This window comes from Gymnogyps californianus, chromosome 8 (assembly GCF_018139145.2).
Source record: "Gymnogyps californianus isolate 813 chromosome 8, ASM1813914v2, whole genome shotgun sequence".
NCBI classification, from domain to species: Eukaryota; Metazoa; Chordata; class Aves; order Accipitriformes; family Cathartidae; genus Gymnogyps; species Gymnogyps californianus.
In genome coordinates, this window is record NC_059478.1 from 12,795,310 (window position 1) to 12,811,374 (window position 16,065).

The 16,065-nt window shown below is 41.0% G+C and overlaps 1 protein-coding gene across 7 annotated transcripts in view; it reads right to left on the minus strand.

Moving 5' to 3' along the window:
* The window catches only part of NTNG1 (netrin G1), a 149,886-nt gene that overhangs the window by 85,772 nt on the left and 48,049 nt on the right, over positions 1-16,065 (minus strand). For all 7 annotated transcript variants that reach the window (XM_050900912.1, XM_050900909.1, XM_050900907.1 and 4 more), the window contains exon 2: positions 2,638-3,278. In XM_050900912.1, coding sequence (XP_050756869.1) covers positions 2,638-3,278 — 641 coding nt within the window. The remainder of the gene's footprint in view (positions 1-2,637; positions 3,279-16,065) is intronic.

Consider the following 16,065-nt stretch of genomic DNA (forward strand, 5'->3'; position numbering starts at 1 on the left):
AATATGCTATTATGAGCTTTGGTGATTTTAACTAAATTTAACCTACAGGTTATTTTTTTCAGTAAAAGGACTAGCTTTAAAATGTGTCTGCTAGCATCACTCATCCACCACATGTCAAGCTCCTCGGCAACGTCCCTTTGTATCCTGTCCTCATGGAATACTCTAGTCTAGCTTTACTAAATGTATGTAAATATCTAGGTCTCAAAGCCCAGAATATGGCAAACCCGCTCCCCGCCCCCCCCAAACTTGTAACTTAATTTCCAGTTAACATCCTAAATTAACGTGCAAGGGCTGGAAAGCTCAGCTGAATCAGAAACGGCAGCACAAAACCCCTGGTAACCCTTGCTCCCCTCCATCGTGTTCCCATGCTCATGGCATGCCAGGGCACGTGACTATAATGCTGATGTGGAGACTCTTTGGGGGGGCCTATAAGGTTTCTGGTAGGAGACCAAAAATTCCTAAAACCAGGTGATAGTGGGCCTATTGCAAGTTACATTTGGTGCAACTAAATAATCAGGGGCTGTGTACTGCAGCCCCACAGCTACTTCGCAGTTAGCGAGCCCATAAAGTCTTTAACAAGAAGGGCTCACTACACATTGAAGGAAAGGCCAGCAAATCCCTAAAGAGCTGTTCTTCTCATTAGCAGAAGAGTGATAAGAATTCACATGAATCTCATCTAGTGAGACACTATTACACATCAGATATTTCTTTTAAGGCATGTGTCCAATTACTGCAGCATTTAGACAACAAGCATCAGCATCAGATAAGTTCTCCGTACAGTCACACTTCATTTCTATAGATAATTTTTCACAAGATTGCTGTGCCCCAGATGTGCTCGAAAGGTTTCTGTTTCTAATTTGCATGCAATGCAATCTTTTTTAATCCTTCAGATGCTTTCTTTGATAAAGTACTGATAGTCTAATTGAAGTCAGACTAAGCTCCAAATGGGTTTTCAGATGGGGCGCAGCTTTTCCTCAAAGCGTAAGGACCTTCAAATCCTGAGCTTTGATATGATGCCTCTTGTAGAGCTAACCTATGTGGAGCCCAATGGAGAAAGGACACATATTAAATAGAACGTATGTGTTATTTTTTTATATACTGAGGCTAATTTGACTGAACTATTTCAAACAGTATCTTAAGCTGTCCACGATCCACTTAGCCCTCCCAAGAGACTTCTGAAAAATAATTTACAATGTAATTAAATTTCATTTACAATGTAATGAGAGTTACAGTAAGAATTCTTAAAACAGCAACATTTATCTTATACTTTCACACATTCAATTAGTGATTCTGTATGTATGTGTATGTATTTGGTGTGGACACAGAAGATTGTAACTACATGCTAAATCTACAGTCCTAAGAAATGTATTTTGATGTCATATAAAAATATATCAGCACTGCAAAAGCGCTTATGCATTCAAATCTGTATGTGGCATCAATTCTTCCTTTATATAAAGTTCGAGGAATATTGTTCAATAGATTACATCACAGTCATTTGATTCTATTTTGATTTTATGTATTGATTTTTGCAATATGGAAATGCTTATGAACATGAAAGGCTTGTATAAAAGAGGTAGAAAATGGCAAACTCACTACAGGAGTAATGAAAGTATAGTCACCAGTGTTTTACATAACCACTGTCTCTATTTTTTTTTCCACTCAGTCCTGTGTCTGCAAAAAATGCCCTGGCCTTCCAAGATACATTAGCTTTTCTGTTCGTTTTGATACTTAGCGTCTCTTAAAAAAAACCCAAAAGGTTTTTAAAAAGGAAGATTTGAACTCTCTATAGAAGAAACAGAGGAGAAGGAAAATATATATTAGAGAGGTGAGTGAATTGCTAATAGAGAAGGTCGCATTTATTTCTTCTGAACAAACTGGCATCCAAGACTCATGTAAAGGGTATTGCCCTCCTGCCTGAGGTCATCAGTCAATTGCTAGTCTGAGCTGGGAAGAAAATTTCCCTATAGGAATGTCATTGCACAGTTATTATTTTTGGGACTACGGCACCTGATACCAGCCACTGTTTGCCCTAGAGGGACTATTTGTCTTGAACCCAGCTGAGTAATCATCTCTGTTATATTCAAATCAGTCTCTCTAAAACACTGTCATTTTTTTCCATTTTACTTCAGCTTCACTGCATTTCAGAGCTAATTAAAGTACACGGAATGGACTCTGCCTTCCTTGTTCACAGGCAGTTCATAGCTGGACCTAGTGGGAAGGGTCCGTGCAAAGGCTGCTGTATCAATCACAGCTTACATTAAAGGCCTGAAAAAGTCAAATGATAAAACAGAATCTCTCTTTTTAGTTAACTGCCTTCAGATCAGGCTCCAACTATATAAAAGCAGAAAGTGTCCTAATGCCAGGGTGAATTCCTGAGCCAACGTAAGAAACTGTTAATACTGTTCTGCTCGTGAGACCTAGGGCTCAAGACCCCAGGCTAGTGACAGTGAACACCCGGGACTTTGTGCCACTGAGTCAGAAACTTCTAGTACGACCAGAAACAGACTTCAACTGAGCCAGATTTCCAATGAACATGTCTCGGCAGAAAATGTCATCATGTTTGGGGAAATAAACGGTTTTGAATAACCTCTAAAACCAAACACACATGCCTGTTTCTAAAGGTATATATTCTCTTACCTTCCGTATACCCTTATGTCTGAAATTGCATAAAAGTAGCGTGCCAGGTGTTGCTCATCTACATATATTTCTCCAGTTGCTGGCCTAAGCAGTCTTATCCTCAGATCCGTGATGGTAAAGAAATCTCTTAACTTCTTGGTTGTGTCAAGCTGGCCATAAAGAGAAGCCATGTTATGAAGCCGAGGTCCAGCAAAAAAAGCAAATCTATCTTTGATTTCAAAGTGGATTATTTTACTATTTGTCATGTAGCCAGTAGAGTATTCCTCTGTGCAAATGATTTCTAGGACGGTGTGCTGTGATAAATCCCTCACTGATTTTGGATCCATGTGGAAAGCATCTAAGCAGTCTATGGCATAGTATTGGTAGGGCTGCCACGTTCGTCCATAGTCGAGCGATTTCTCCAGGATCATTTGGTCTGGACGGCCAGATTCAAAAGTGATAACTATGTTATCTGTAAGCTCAATGGTTTTGTTCCAGGAGAGTGTAATATTAACATGAAGAGGCTTTGGATAATCCTTCCAAGTCGTGGACTGCCAAAATGTGGAGGGATGTCTTCCTTCGACATCGAACATCAGTTCTGGAGGATGAGCCAGTTCTTGGGTACTCGCATCACATTCATTATTGCACATGTAGGGATTACCCTGGAAAAGAGCAAAGCAGCATTACAAGAGGCACAGTATAGGTGACTGTGACACAAAAAGATGTTTCTTGTCTGGCACATGAGAACTGCTGCCTTTTCTCCAGGAATGAAACCAAGAAAGAAAAAGCAAGTGCTTCCAAGGGATACTTTTATCTTAATGAGATTTATCCTGGCTGTTTTACCTGTTAAAGTAAATGTACAAACACACACATATACAGCACCTTTGCTTCTGTAACATAAACATTTTTCTTAGTATGTTTTAGAGAAAGAAAAGAGTTTATTTACACTGAACGACTCAGACCAGTGATCAAGTCACAAAAGACTGAGAACAGTAAGCAAGTCTCTAATAGCTCAGTAACTCCAACTCTTCCTAGAAAGATGCAGCAGCCAAAGAGAATTTCTTTTTAAAACAAGTATGTTCCTCAAGAGCTCCACTCACAGAAGAAGTAATTTTTAGGGCAAGTGTTTTGAGGTCAGCAGTGCAGCCTGTATGTACTCGGTATGAACCAGTACCCAGTACACCTTCAAGTTTCCTTTCACCTGGGTGTGAAATTTATCATGCTTAACTGTGCTCCCAGCTTAGCATCAGCTTGCCCTAAAACATTTACAGTCACCACCAAAAGCCATTAGAAAAACAGTGCTCTGCCAGCTCTGGGGCTTGATTCAGACATCTGCCATCTTATTACAGGGTAGTGAAGTACTTCAGGAAAGACTTTTCACGAGGCACTGGCTCCAATTTATCAGGACAAGATAATCCACCACTTGATTAGGTGGGAGATGTCAGCAGTTCCAGCTGCAATGCTGCCAAGGTGGCTGGAGCTCTGAACTGGGGGTTGAGTTAAAAACAGCAACAAAAAAAGCTCGCCAATAGTGCACAGCTTTTACTGCTGCTTGTCCTCTGTAGCAAGGTGAAAGTGAATTATTCTCTTCCTGGCCTTTTGATGCATTAAATTGCACACTACAATCTTCTGCTTCTTCACAAAGGCTATTTTGTCTGCAGACCGGGGATATCTTGCAGCAGTTGCCAAGATATCAGACCCTGTAGGCTGCACTGAATCACGTCTATCTAATTTCAGCTTTCAACAGTACATTAATATTTTGCTACTTGTTCATTCTGTGTTTGTTCCAGAGAGCAACTGCTGCTCTGTATCCTTCCCTCCACCTTACATACGGATTGTGGAAGAAGCCATGCCTCTTCTCACTGATGGTCAGCACTGCTGGGGAAAAAGATGCACATGGCTATACCTAGCAGTGCTCGATAGGGGCATAAGTATAGCTGTTACTGTCATTAATCAGAGTTCCCCTCACCTACCCCGAAAACAGGACAAGCCCTGGTATGATAATCAACCTTTTCTTTTCTTATAATTACAGCTATGCTTCTCTCCATCTCAAAGCCTCAGGGCAATGAAGCCATTCAATGCCATCCAGTATGGGAAATAGGTTTCAAACATGTTTCCACCTTGGCCGCTGCTCTGCTCCTTGATGTACTCCCACGATACACAAGCAAAAGGATTTCTGCACTCACTTTGACCTCCCTACTGGCGACTCCCTCTTACCTGGGCAGGGAAATACTATTTTCTTTCTCTGTCTCTTTCCCATTAATACAGCTGAATGCTAAAACTGATAACGATTCACTGGCACCTGAAGTTAGGAAAAAAGCTACAAGACAACAAAAAGGGTTATTTGAAAAGCAGCACACTGCTTGTTACATTGACAGCTTCAAAGCATGCAGCTGTAACTGGAAATACTCTCCAAAACGTGTCTATAATAAGTCCCTGTTACAGCTCTGATTTCAAGCTCATGGTTGCTATTTCTATGCCTTCCTTTTGAATAAAACAGTGAAAATAAAAAATAAGTTTCAAGCAGAATAGAGAACACACCGGATTTTTTATTATTTAAGCTCCATTTAATATATCAGACACAAACATCAGAATTCGCTAACTTACTTAGGCCTTTTCTTTTCCTTAGGGAAAGTATACATATTGTGAAATCTGTAAGGTTCCAGACCCTTTGACTATATGTAAATATCAGTTTTGCAGAAAATGCTCAGAGTTGCATACATCACACCTTTCTGAGGTTTACTAGAAAAATCTGATCGCTTCTGTACCCGTCACCACGAAGCTGCCCGTGTACCTATAATGTATATGCTCCTGTCATCGCTTTGGTAAAAGCAACTTCACTGGGAGGTCATGGGTATCGAAACCCAGCAAATAAATGCTCCTGGGTAGCCAGACAGGTGCATTAAGCACTGCTGAGGGATGGCTTCGGTTTCCTGCTCTACAAGCAGCCACTGAGTCTGTTGTGATTCTTCATGTTAAAAACTAAAGCCGCTCTGATCTGCTAGTCCCTGGATGCTGGAGGAGGCATGTTTTATGACTTCCAGTGGGTAACCCAGATTGTGTGGGACATATCGTTTCTTTCTGTATATAAGAGTTGATTTCTTTTGCTCCCTTTCTCTTTCACCTTTTCCTTTTTAGCAAAAGTTGAGGTGCCAATATAATCAGAGAATGCTGGGAGATGGAGCTCTAACAAAACACAAGCTAGTGTGAACGCAGTAAGATCATGAGAGCCGACAACAATAAGGTACCTAAAAGAATGGTGCAGTGAATGCTAAAAATCAGCACTAGCTTGCTACTGAATGGTAGTCTACGTCTCTGTGGGCACAAAGCTTTTTGGGAAAGATGAGGCTATTCCAATTAATGGCAGAGTATAGTGAGAAATGGGTCAGAATCACAGTGCTGTCCTGCACCTGAAACTCTTACCAGTGGTAACATCAGTGGCACAACCCGTCACTGAAACCCTGGGGAAAGGACATCACTGCAAATGAGAATCCTAATAAAAAGCTTCAGCCATATCCTCCCCAATAAATTGAATTATTCTTTTAATTTTATAGCACGTAATTCTCTTTTAAGAGGCAAATGATTTGATGACACCAAAACAACCTGTGTGAAGTTCAGTATTCTAGAGAGAAAATTAGGAAAAAAAAAATCTAAGCCGATATGAGCTGATAAAATAAACGTCCTGAATTCTAACACAGGGAAGGGGAGAGAAATGATGAGTTTAGGTAAGGTCCCCTCTGCCTACTGACATGGCAGTCACTGATGTAATTTTGAAATATTTAACGTGATTATTCCTTCAGAGGCTTGGAGTCAGATTCCCATTTTCTCTACCAGCAACTTGGCTTTAAACTGCTTCTAATTAATCTTAAATGTAATTTGCATGTGAAGTCATACTTACATTACCAAAACAGTGTAAAGTGGTCTTACCCTACATGAACATCCCTTAGTACACGTTAGTATGAAAACAATTAATTTAACTGGGATTAGTTACATGTTTTAATGTCTTGATCTCTGTGATAATCTTCTTTAAGACCTCTATCTCAGTAAAATGAATACAACAAAGAGAAACTTTCCCCAATTTGTGAAAACTAAGCCCATTCTGTGTTGGGGACATCTAAAGGACCGGAACATTAGCAGCTGTAAGTAATTTTGTGAGCAGCAGGCAGCCGTAAATAGATCTTCATTTAAGCTTTCCAAGCAGCAGCTCTTCAGCTGGACAAGGTGGAAAAGATTTATAACTTTTCAAAACGATATTTAAGCCATTAGGAGATTTCTAAATAATTAAACACTAATAAATACTTCTAAACGCTTTACTGCCAATTAGCGTAAAAGGTAGCTGAGGCTTTCCCAACACCACGACCATCTAAAATAAACCCACTGTTTTCCTGTACAGTAATTGGAGATTGATATTAAATAGCTCCTTGCAGGCAGGCAAATTAAGTTGCTATTTATTTTGTTTTATGCTGCTCATGGAATTCAAAATATTACCAAAACTACTGACGTAGTCTAAAAGTTTTGGCTTTAGGAAGAGGTACCCATTTTGCAGGCATGGCGAGGGCACGTGGCTATATCACATGGTTTGATCACGCTCAGCCCTGGCTGGAAAAAGCAGAGTGACCTGAGAAGCTGCTGACTAGGGCTGACTGGTCCCAGTAGGGTTACCCCTTAATTAGCTGGATTTAGTTTGTTTTAGCACACAGCGATGTCTGTTTGTGCCAGCCAGCTTGAACTTTTATAGTGGTGTCTGAAGTGCTCTCCAAGGGTCCCTGCCTGGGACGGGCTGCTGGGGCTGGCCTTGCTCCCGCTGGGCAGGAGCATATCTTACCAAATGCACCTTCAGGAACAACTCGGTGACGGATGGGACAGTGACTCTAGAGCGAGGATTTTGGTTAAAAACAGAGGTCTAGCAGAAGTATGACCTTTCAACATCAGCAGGGGAGCCGGCAGCAGTGCTGCAGCTGCCGTTCGAGGGTTAAAGTCCGAGCGCTGCTGCACAGGGGAAGGCCCATCTCTCATCAGGACAGCTCCTCAGTGGCATCCATACTGGCTTAGGGCTTGATTGAAGATGTTGCTTCTTTCAATCTGTTTCCTGTCCACACTAACACCTCATGGACTTTTTTACTCAGGAACAAAGACAGAGGGGCTTAAATCTTCTGCAGCGTGAATATTGGAAGCTGTATCACAGATTACATGCTGTAATAGACACCTGGCTAAATCCCTACAGAGGATTATAACTTGCATTTTCAAACTGGTGAAGGCTGCTGAGGTCAAGCAGGCCAACATTTTAAGAAGGAGCAAAATAAATTTTCAAGAAGCAAGTCACAGCAACTGATTTTTATACCGCTGCCTCAAGGTAAGGAGCTCAGATGCACAAGACAAGAAATAAATACAGCCTGACTCATGTTTGAGTGAGGTTGTGCAGTAAATTACTGCATTCAAGTCACGCTTTTGGAAATAATAGAGTATTTCTGTTTTCCTTTCCAAGAGATCATTACAAGTAGTTCGCCTGGTACTGTGCTGTACATTGTAGATGACTAATTAGACAGTAATAGCTAATAGCGGCAATTGCCCTAATGCTTACATTTTGCATGTGGTTTCTAACCAGGAATTACTTGTTTACCACGACAGAACCAGATTGTGAAACCACTAATTGGGAGATACTAATCATTAGGCATTGTCCTACTATGGGCAAACAGTCAGTGTGGTGGAGGATTGGCAAGGCGCAGAATCTGTCGCATGCTAACTGATGTTATCAAACTCACTACATCCATTAGCTGGTTTGAGAGCATCTCGGTCAATGTCTGCAGAATTATTGTTGTGATGAAGGCAGGGATGGCTGTAGACAAGAACATTTTACCATCAATAGCCTTTCATCACTGCAGTGACAGCATTTTAAGTTAAAGTGATTTAAGTTAAGAAAGAAGAAGTGCTAAAATCTCAGTGGAAGATTTGATGCCCTTTCACAGAGCTCCCAAGTGAGAGGCATCTGGATGGCCAGACAAGCACTTTGAACTCTGAGCTGCAGGCTGAACAATATACAATCTCCAAAACCAGCAAAAAGAAAATAAAAGCATGTTTAAATCAATAACTTCTGGGGAGACTTAAAAAGATTAAACCAGGGAGGATCTGACTGACCAAAAATAAATAACAATGCTTAATAACTTCGTGCACTTTTAGGCTTGAAAGTACATTGCAGATTATGGCCCTGATCCCGCAACAAACTCGGTGCAAGCAGGCCCTTAAAATTCAGATTTGAAAAAGATATTTAAGCCTCTAAAGATCTGGCACTTTGTCTTGTGGAACATAGACCTAGTTAATTAATCTTAATGACAACACCTCCATGAGGTACGGGATCCTATCCCAAATTTACATATAGATGCAGAATTAGAGAGAAATGCTTTTGCATGATGAACTCTGTAATCCCTGATTATATTGTACTGTTTCTTCCAAAGCCTTTTGGTAGATCATGTGAAGGCATTCTTGGCACTCAGAGTAGCTCTCAAATTATTAGATCATGCCTCTCTCCAATACTATGAACTGAAAATGTATCACAGGAAAACATTTTAATATTTGCAGCACCAAATGCATTGGTGCTTTTGGCAAAGGCACTTAATTCCTAGCAGAACATTCTCTTTTTAGTTACTTTAGTTACTTTTTGGAAATGCTTTTCAATTTACGTTATGAGGCAAATGGAGTTTCGTTTCTTCTGAAATATCTCTACCCACTTTTGGGGGGAAAAGCCTACTTATTCCTAGTTGGTAATTGTATGCTTCTGAGGCTATCTTTGACTTGGCAACCTTGCTGATGTTATTTTGACCACTTGATCATTCTGCATAACGGCACCTTAAGGCAGATCTACTGGCACTGACCCAAGTGTGGTTTTGTTATTTCAGAAGCTCAATATTGGTGTTTTCCTCTGGCATCAGCAGGCATCTGGCAATATAATCACTTTCCTATTTATAGCTTTTGCAATGTCATGAGGTGCATAACGCCAGGACCCCATCGTGCTGAGCTCTGGCTGAACAATACAGCAAATGTTCCAAGAAAACCTGAGCTTCTTTATACACCAGATGCATATTTGGGTTTGAGAAACTGAAACCCCAGGGTTTCATCCCTTTCTCTCAGCACACTGGCACTTCTCCTGGGGAAGCCAGCCCATCCATGAGAGCGCTCCTTGGACAAGACAGCAGAGGGTATCGATCTCCAGCGTCATGCTCAGCTCACGTCGGTGCATTTTCATCCGAGCTGCTTTTCCAGCTGACCTGCTGCCCTGCAGGAGCTCCGGCAAGGAAGACGTGTGGGAGATACAGGGGGTCTCCTCAACTGGGAATAGCTTCTACTGTCAATAACAACAACCTCGGGTGTCTCGACCTTACATTTTGTGGTCTGATATAGATCTCATCTTGCTCACTTTCTGATTATTTTGGACTATCCACGAATTTAGAATGGGAGCCATTGAGGGGGTATAAAAAAGGAGATGTCTAAAACACTACAGTTGAAAGGTGTCATCCCTGGGCAAGGGAAAGCCAGTGCAAAGGCAAGTCAGTCCATTATCATGGACAGATGGTCGCAGTTATCGCGGCAATCATAGAGGGAACACGAGCATCAAAAAACTGAGAAATCAAATCACCTTGGTGGTGACAGGGGGAATCAGGGTGCTGGAAACACTTAAAAAAAAAATCTTTTTTTCTTGTTTCTTTTTTTTTTTTGTGGTTATAAATTATTGCATTCAGATTTTTGGTCCACAAAGGAAATCTGTGGGTAGCAAAAAGTCTGAGAAACGTGTTTTGAGAGCAGGAAGGGCCCCGGTAGGCCTTAATGACCCTGACCAGCCCCACCTGGGCAGAAGGGGTTAATGACCCTGACCAGCCCCACTTGGACCCCTGGCCCAGGCCCTGTTTAAGCTCAGGCTGGGGCCTTCACCTGGCCCTTTCTCCTGGGTGGGCCTCAGGCCTGTATTGCAGCCCTGGCTCCGGCTCCGGCTCCGGCTCCGGCTCCGGCTCCGGCTCCTGCTGATGGTGCTCCCTTGATGACCCTGCTTTGTCCTCTTGTTGTGCCTGGGGCTGCTGACGGACCGTCTGTGTCTCCTGGCTGTGCTCAGGCCATGTGCAATGGTGCCCATCGGTGAGGGCATGGCTGGTGCTGGGGTGGTCCTCTGCTCCCACGTGTGTCCCTGTGTTGGATGACTGCTCCTGCTGCTCCCTGGCACTTGCTGAGGGCTATGCAATGAGTAAGGAGATGGACACAACAGAAATGCAAAGCTCCACAGCTTGCCCTAGGCAACAGTGGAGCAGATTTATGTTAGCTGAGTATGAAATCAGATCATGGGATATCAAATCACGGGAGCATGGAAATTTTGTGTTGGGAAAACTTTCAGGAAGACTCATGGTGTGAGGAAACTGGAACGTCCCAGTCTGGGTGGGCTCGTGCACCATGCTGCTGAGGGAGGACCACCAAACCCTCCCATGCAGGGCAGGGTGATCACTATGAGCCATGCTTGGCTGGTGCTTCCTCTCAATGGGTGAGATGTGTGCAAGTGGCAGGAGGTTCTCTTCTAGCAGATAACACAATTGAATAAATAAGTAAATGTAACTAGTTCTATGTTTTTGTTGCCCACAGACAAACTGAAGAAATGTGCCTTGCAACAGTGGTGGAGGCAGGTGGGATGCGATGGCTGTGGCTTCTGCAAAAGGTTGCTCTTAGCTTTCTAACTGGTTCCCAAGGAATCTCCATCTTCTGCCCCTGTGGTCCCTACTCCTGTGGTAAGGGTTTCCTTATCCTCCTGGTGGACAGCTCTTGAGTAGTACCTGTGGAGGCTCATACAAAGTATTGATGCCACGAGTCCTGGCAATTGAGTACCTTCAGATACAGGCCAAGAATCTCAACCTGATTTCTGTGTAAATCAAGTGAAGTGAGCAGAAGAGAGCACCGATGTGGCGTTTAACTGATGAGCTACAACAGTGTTCAGTGTAACCCTATCCGGTGCTAATTTCAGTAAACGCATCTTACTTGGACAGCTCTTTATGCAGGCTGTTCATCACAGCCCTAAAAAACAGTCCCAGTCATGCACATACTAACTCTCATGTGAGGTTAGAAATGAGCAGTGTAGAAACACAATTAAAAATTCTAAAGTTATTGAAAAATGAACGTACAGTTTTGTAATGACTTAAATGAAAACTAGATGGGTCTGGATCTCTCCATTAAAGGACAGAATTATCATGATTTTTGTGTTTATATTTTAAAGGGAGTTACAGTGAAAACTGTTTTTCACCAAGCTGTTACTAGTTAGTTATATCTTATTATGGTAAGATTTTGGATATAACAGGATGGGCTTATGCTGCAGTTTAAAAATCTTTTGTCCTTAACTACTAAAACTTTCCATCATCAACTTGCCACTTAAATAGCTTAATGATAACGTTGCCTATATTATTTACCTATTGAGAAAGATGCACAAAACCCGCTATTCTTTTTTCTCTTAGCCATGGTATTTTTCAATCTGGAAGGTTTCTAAAACACTATGTAGCTCATTAACATAGCTTCAAGAATTAGTCTCACTGTGCACCAAAGCAGACTGTCATAGCTTTTTAATAGCACACAGCTGTTCTACAGTGTCCAAATATTTAGAGTGGAACTGAAGACTGCTGTATTTGATTTAAACTTCAAAAGTATTTTACATAAGCACATACAAAAATGTACAGTGCAAAATAACAAACTATTCCCAAACAAGCAAAGCTTTTTTGTCTATTCCTACTGTATTTAAGTATAGAGTAATAAGAAAAGTCCCCAATAGTACAGGCAGTTATTATAAAGCAAATAATATGAAGAAAAAAAATTTTCAAAATGACATCCACTTAACCTCTATATTATTGGCTTCTGTGCGGGTTCAAACTAGGCAGTGGAAGTCTGAAATGCTAATGTCCCACTAGGAGTATGTAAAACCAACTTCAGCACTTATACATGTGGTTCATACAATAGCTCAAGTTACGTGTTAGGCTTGGCTGACTGAACAACATGATAGGTAATATGCTTTATAATTAGTGCTTAATAATTTGGGAATTTTCAGATTCAGTGAAAGCTCAAATTATGGTTACAGAGCAGTATCATATAGTTTCAAGTGGGTGGTTTGAAGGCCACATTTGTAAGGGTGGGCATAAGGCTGCATGTACGCAGACGTGCACAGAGGGTTCCTGTCCTGCTGGGGCCCTGCAGCCGCTTGCTTGCTATCTTTTCCTCATAGCACAGCAAAACAGACCAAGGACTTCCAGTCACTAAAGCTAATTTTACACTAAATTAGAATGAGGCTACTCTTTAAAATAGCACAAACTTAACTCTTCTGGAGTTTGGAGGGGGGCCTTGAAAAAATTGGAAAAAAGTTTAAGAAATCGCATTGTGCCACTTTTCCAGTCCAGCAACTTCCAGTGGATCCACTGGAAAATCTCTTTCCTTCAGAGCTGTGCCTTTGCTATGGGCTCAGCCCTGCCTCAAGCAAGCATCAGCCTGCAATCTAGCAGCGTGCTGCTTGCTCAGCCATCTCCCTGCTCGCCTCCCCCTGCACTCCTGCTGGGGAGCTGGTGGTCTCTGAGCTGGCAGCTTTTCTCTAAGGACAAATTCCCTGCAAACTTGGGAGATCCCACCTTTGTGCCTAGCAATTATGCTGCTATGTGGTGAGCTGGATGAGAGGACTGATGTGTCTGGAAAGCAAGTACTTTTTTCCCCCAGTCTTAGTTTTCCACTGAATCAAGTCTCTGGTCTGATGTACTGCTTGGCCAGATGAGTGCTGATACTGCTGGAAGGGATGCAACAGCTGGGGACGGAAGTGGTGCAGACAGACTGACTGGCTTAAGGGCAACATGAAAATGCACCCTAAACTGTGAACAAAGAGATAAATAATGCCTGTGCCGTCATACTCATGCTTATCTGTTAAAAGGTCATTTACATATACAAACAGCTACTTGTATGTGCAAGTGTTATTTATGCTGTAAAAGACTATTCTGGGGGTGTAAATGTTTATTGGACTTGGGCACAACCAGTTCTGTCCCAACAAAATGACTTTCACTACGTATGTCACCCCAAGGCATCATTACGATTTTATTCTTACAAAGGGCAGCAGGATTTTAGACAACAAATTCAGATCATTTCCTTTCCTACAGATGTAAACATAGCACCTGCAAATGCTACCAGTCTGCACTGAGGGTATTTCTGTTGCAATCTCTGCAGTCTAAATAAAGGTATGAAGAATTCTGTTTTTTCTACAGGCAGTATTTTTTTTTCTCTATGTGTACGCATACGTGTGAGCATGCTTCAGATTTTTTCTTTGCTTCATCTGAAACTTTTTTCTTTCCTAAAAGTGGAACTGTAGAATATGCTACACCTGGGAAGTACAGCTGAGTTTGATGGAAGGTATGTTATGTTATCTCATTGTGACTGTAGGTTTTGCATTTTACTCTGAATACTGGCGAACTGTCATGATGAAGACTGAGATACCAAAATGCACTGTATCAAGTTATTCTGATTGACACAAAGTTTATACAAAACTATCTTCATGCACCGAAACACACAACTCCTGTACTAGGAAGTTAAAAGGGGAAATAACAAAACCAAACCTAACTGGCTTTGTAAAGACAGACTCCTTGTTGAAGAATTCACCCTCAGGAAACAGATCTTACCATTTATTTCCCACTTATAATTTCCACCAACTTAAAAGAAAGATGCTATCTGCTTGCCTAAATGCGCAGCTACAACAGACAGTCATTCTGCATAATCTGTGGGATACTGAGTATGAGCAAGACAACGAGCAGAAGGATACCAAATCCTCCATGGTATTCATTAATGGTTGTCTGTGACAAACCACTGTTGGCTTTAATAGTTTTCCTGGGGTGATTCCTGCTTCCTCTGTATGAGACTTTTAAGACTGCTAGAGAGATTCCTAAGTAGCAGCAATAGTTAAATAACTTGCGTCAAATGTGATGCAAGACATAGTTAGAAAAAAAGTATCTCAAATTTCACTTTATTTCTTCCAAAAGAAAGTCATCTTCTTAGAAAAGATGGTCTAATCAAATACCTATACAGGCTACACCAAGTAATGTGTATATTCATGAGAGCATTACCAAAATAATAAGTTGATGTTTTACTACTCATCACAATGAGACAAACACTGAGTGCAATTCAATAAACAGTTAATCCCCCAAATCTGAACAATCTTTTACTTTGTTATCATTGCAAGTAGACAGCTTTGCTAAACCAAGGCAGGTTGTCTTCCTCAACTATGATAATCCCTTATTTCGCATAGTATCTCACCAGTTTCAATAGGCTACCCATGTAATAGGATGTAGTAATGTAGCGTACTTGCTATGAATAAGGATAGTAAAACTGTGTTACTTAAAGCTATCAGAAAACTTCAGCAATCCATGTTTATGTAATATTGCATGTTTATGTAATGTTTTGTATATTACTTTTTAGCTGTAAATCTCCAAATGACTTACAAGCAGGTATGTTCAGCTGCCCACAAAGTTACAGCTGTGGAAGATCAGACAGAGAGGTGAAGTAATTAGTGCTCAGACAAGTGGTGGCTAAGCCAGGAACAGACCTTTTTCCTTTGCCCCCTAGGCCTTTTTTTCAAAGAGAAATTTTTTTTCTCTTTGTATTAATTCTATGGCTAATGCCATAGAGAAAAGAAACTGCAGAGCCAGACAACAAATAAAAGGGACTAAAGAGACAGAAGAAATTCTTTCCTTGTTGGGGATGTCTCAGTTGTGCTGCTGGGACTGTCTGCATCTGTAGGCGCTGTGCATCCCACTCTAGAGTGTTATTGATTCTGTGCCCGTGGATTTAATGCAAAATTGTATTTCTACAATAACCATAATTTTTTCTGATTCTTAATGTCAGTATTGTTTTTGACAATTTCTGACCTGCTCCTGTATTACCAATGTGTCTACTGCCATTTTTAATAAGCTTTAGATCCTATGGATTAACACTGAATGTCAAACACCATTAGAATTGCTGATGTTATGCAGAAACACTGCTTTTAATATATTAAAAAAATCTGTCTTACTATTGCCACAGAATCTGCACTCATTTCTGTTGTATTTGATCATTTTTTTGTTACAGAATTCCCAGGCTCAGAGGACCCTTGCATGTATGTGAACCACTTAAAGGAAGAATGAAAAGGAACATAAACAAAAATGACAATTGTAAGTGAAATCCAATTTCACCTCATTTCTCTTAAAAGGTGGCCCACATTGTTTTTGCTTCATTTGCGTTTGTCAATGATAAAATAAATATTTTTAATGAATCACAGCGTATACCTACATAATGTGGAATTGTTATAGAAACAAATTTAAATGTTGAATTTTATTATACAGTGAAGGGATGTCTTATTAGTATTCACAATGAATTGTGTGATGTCTCTGCACATTCAGATTATAGCATGTAGTGCTTTGAAAGAGAACG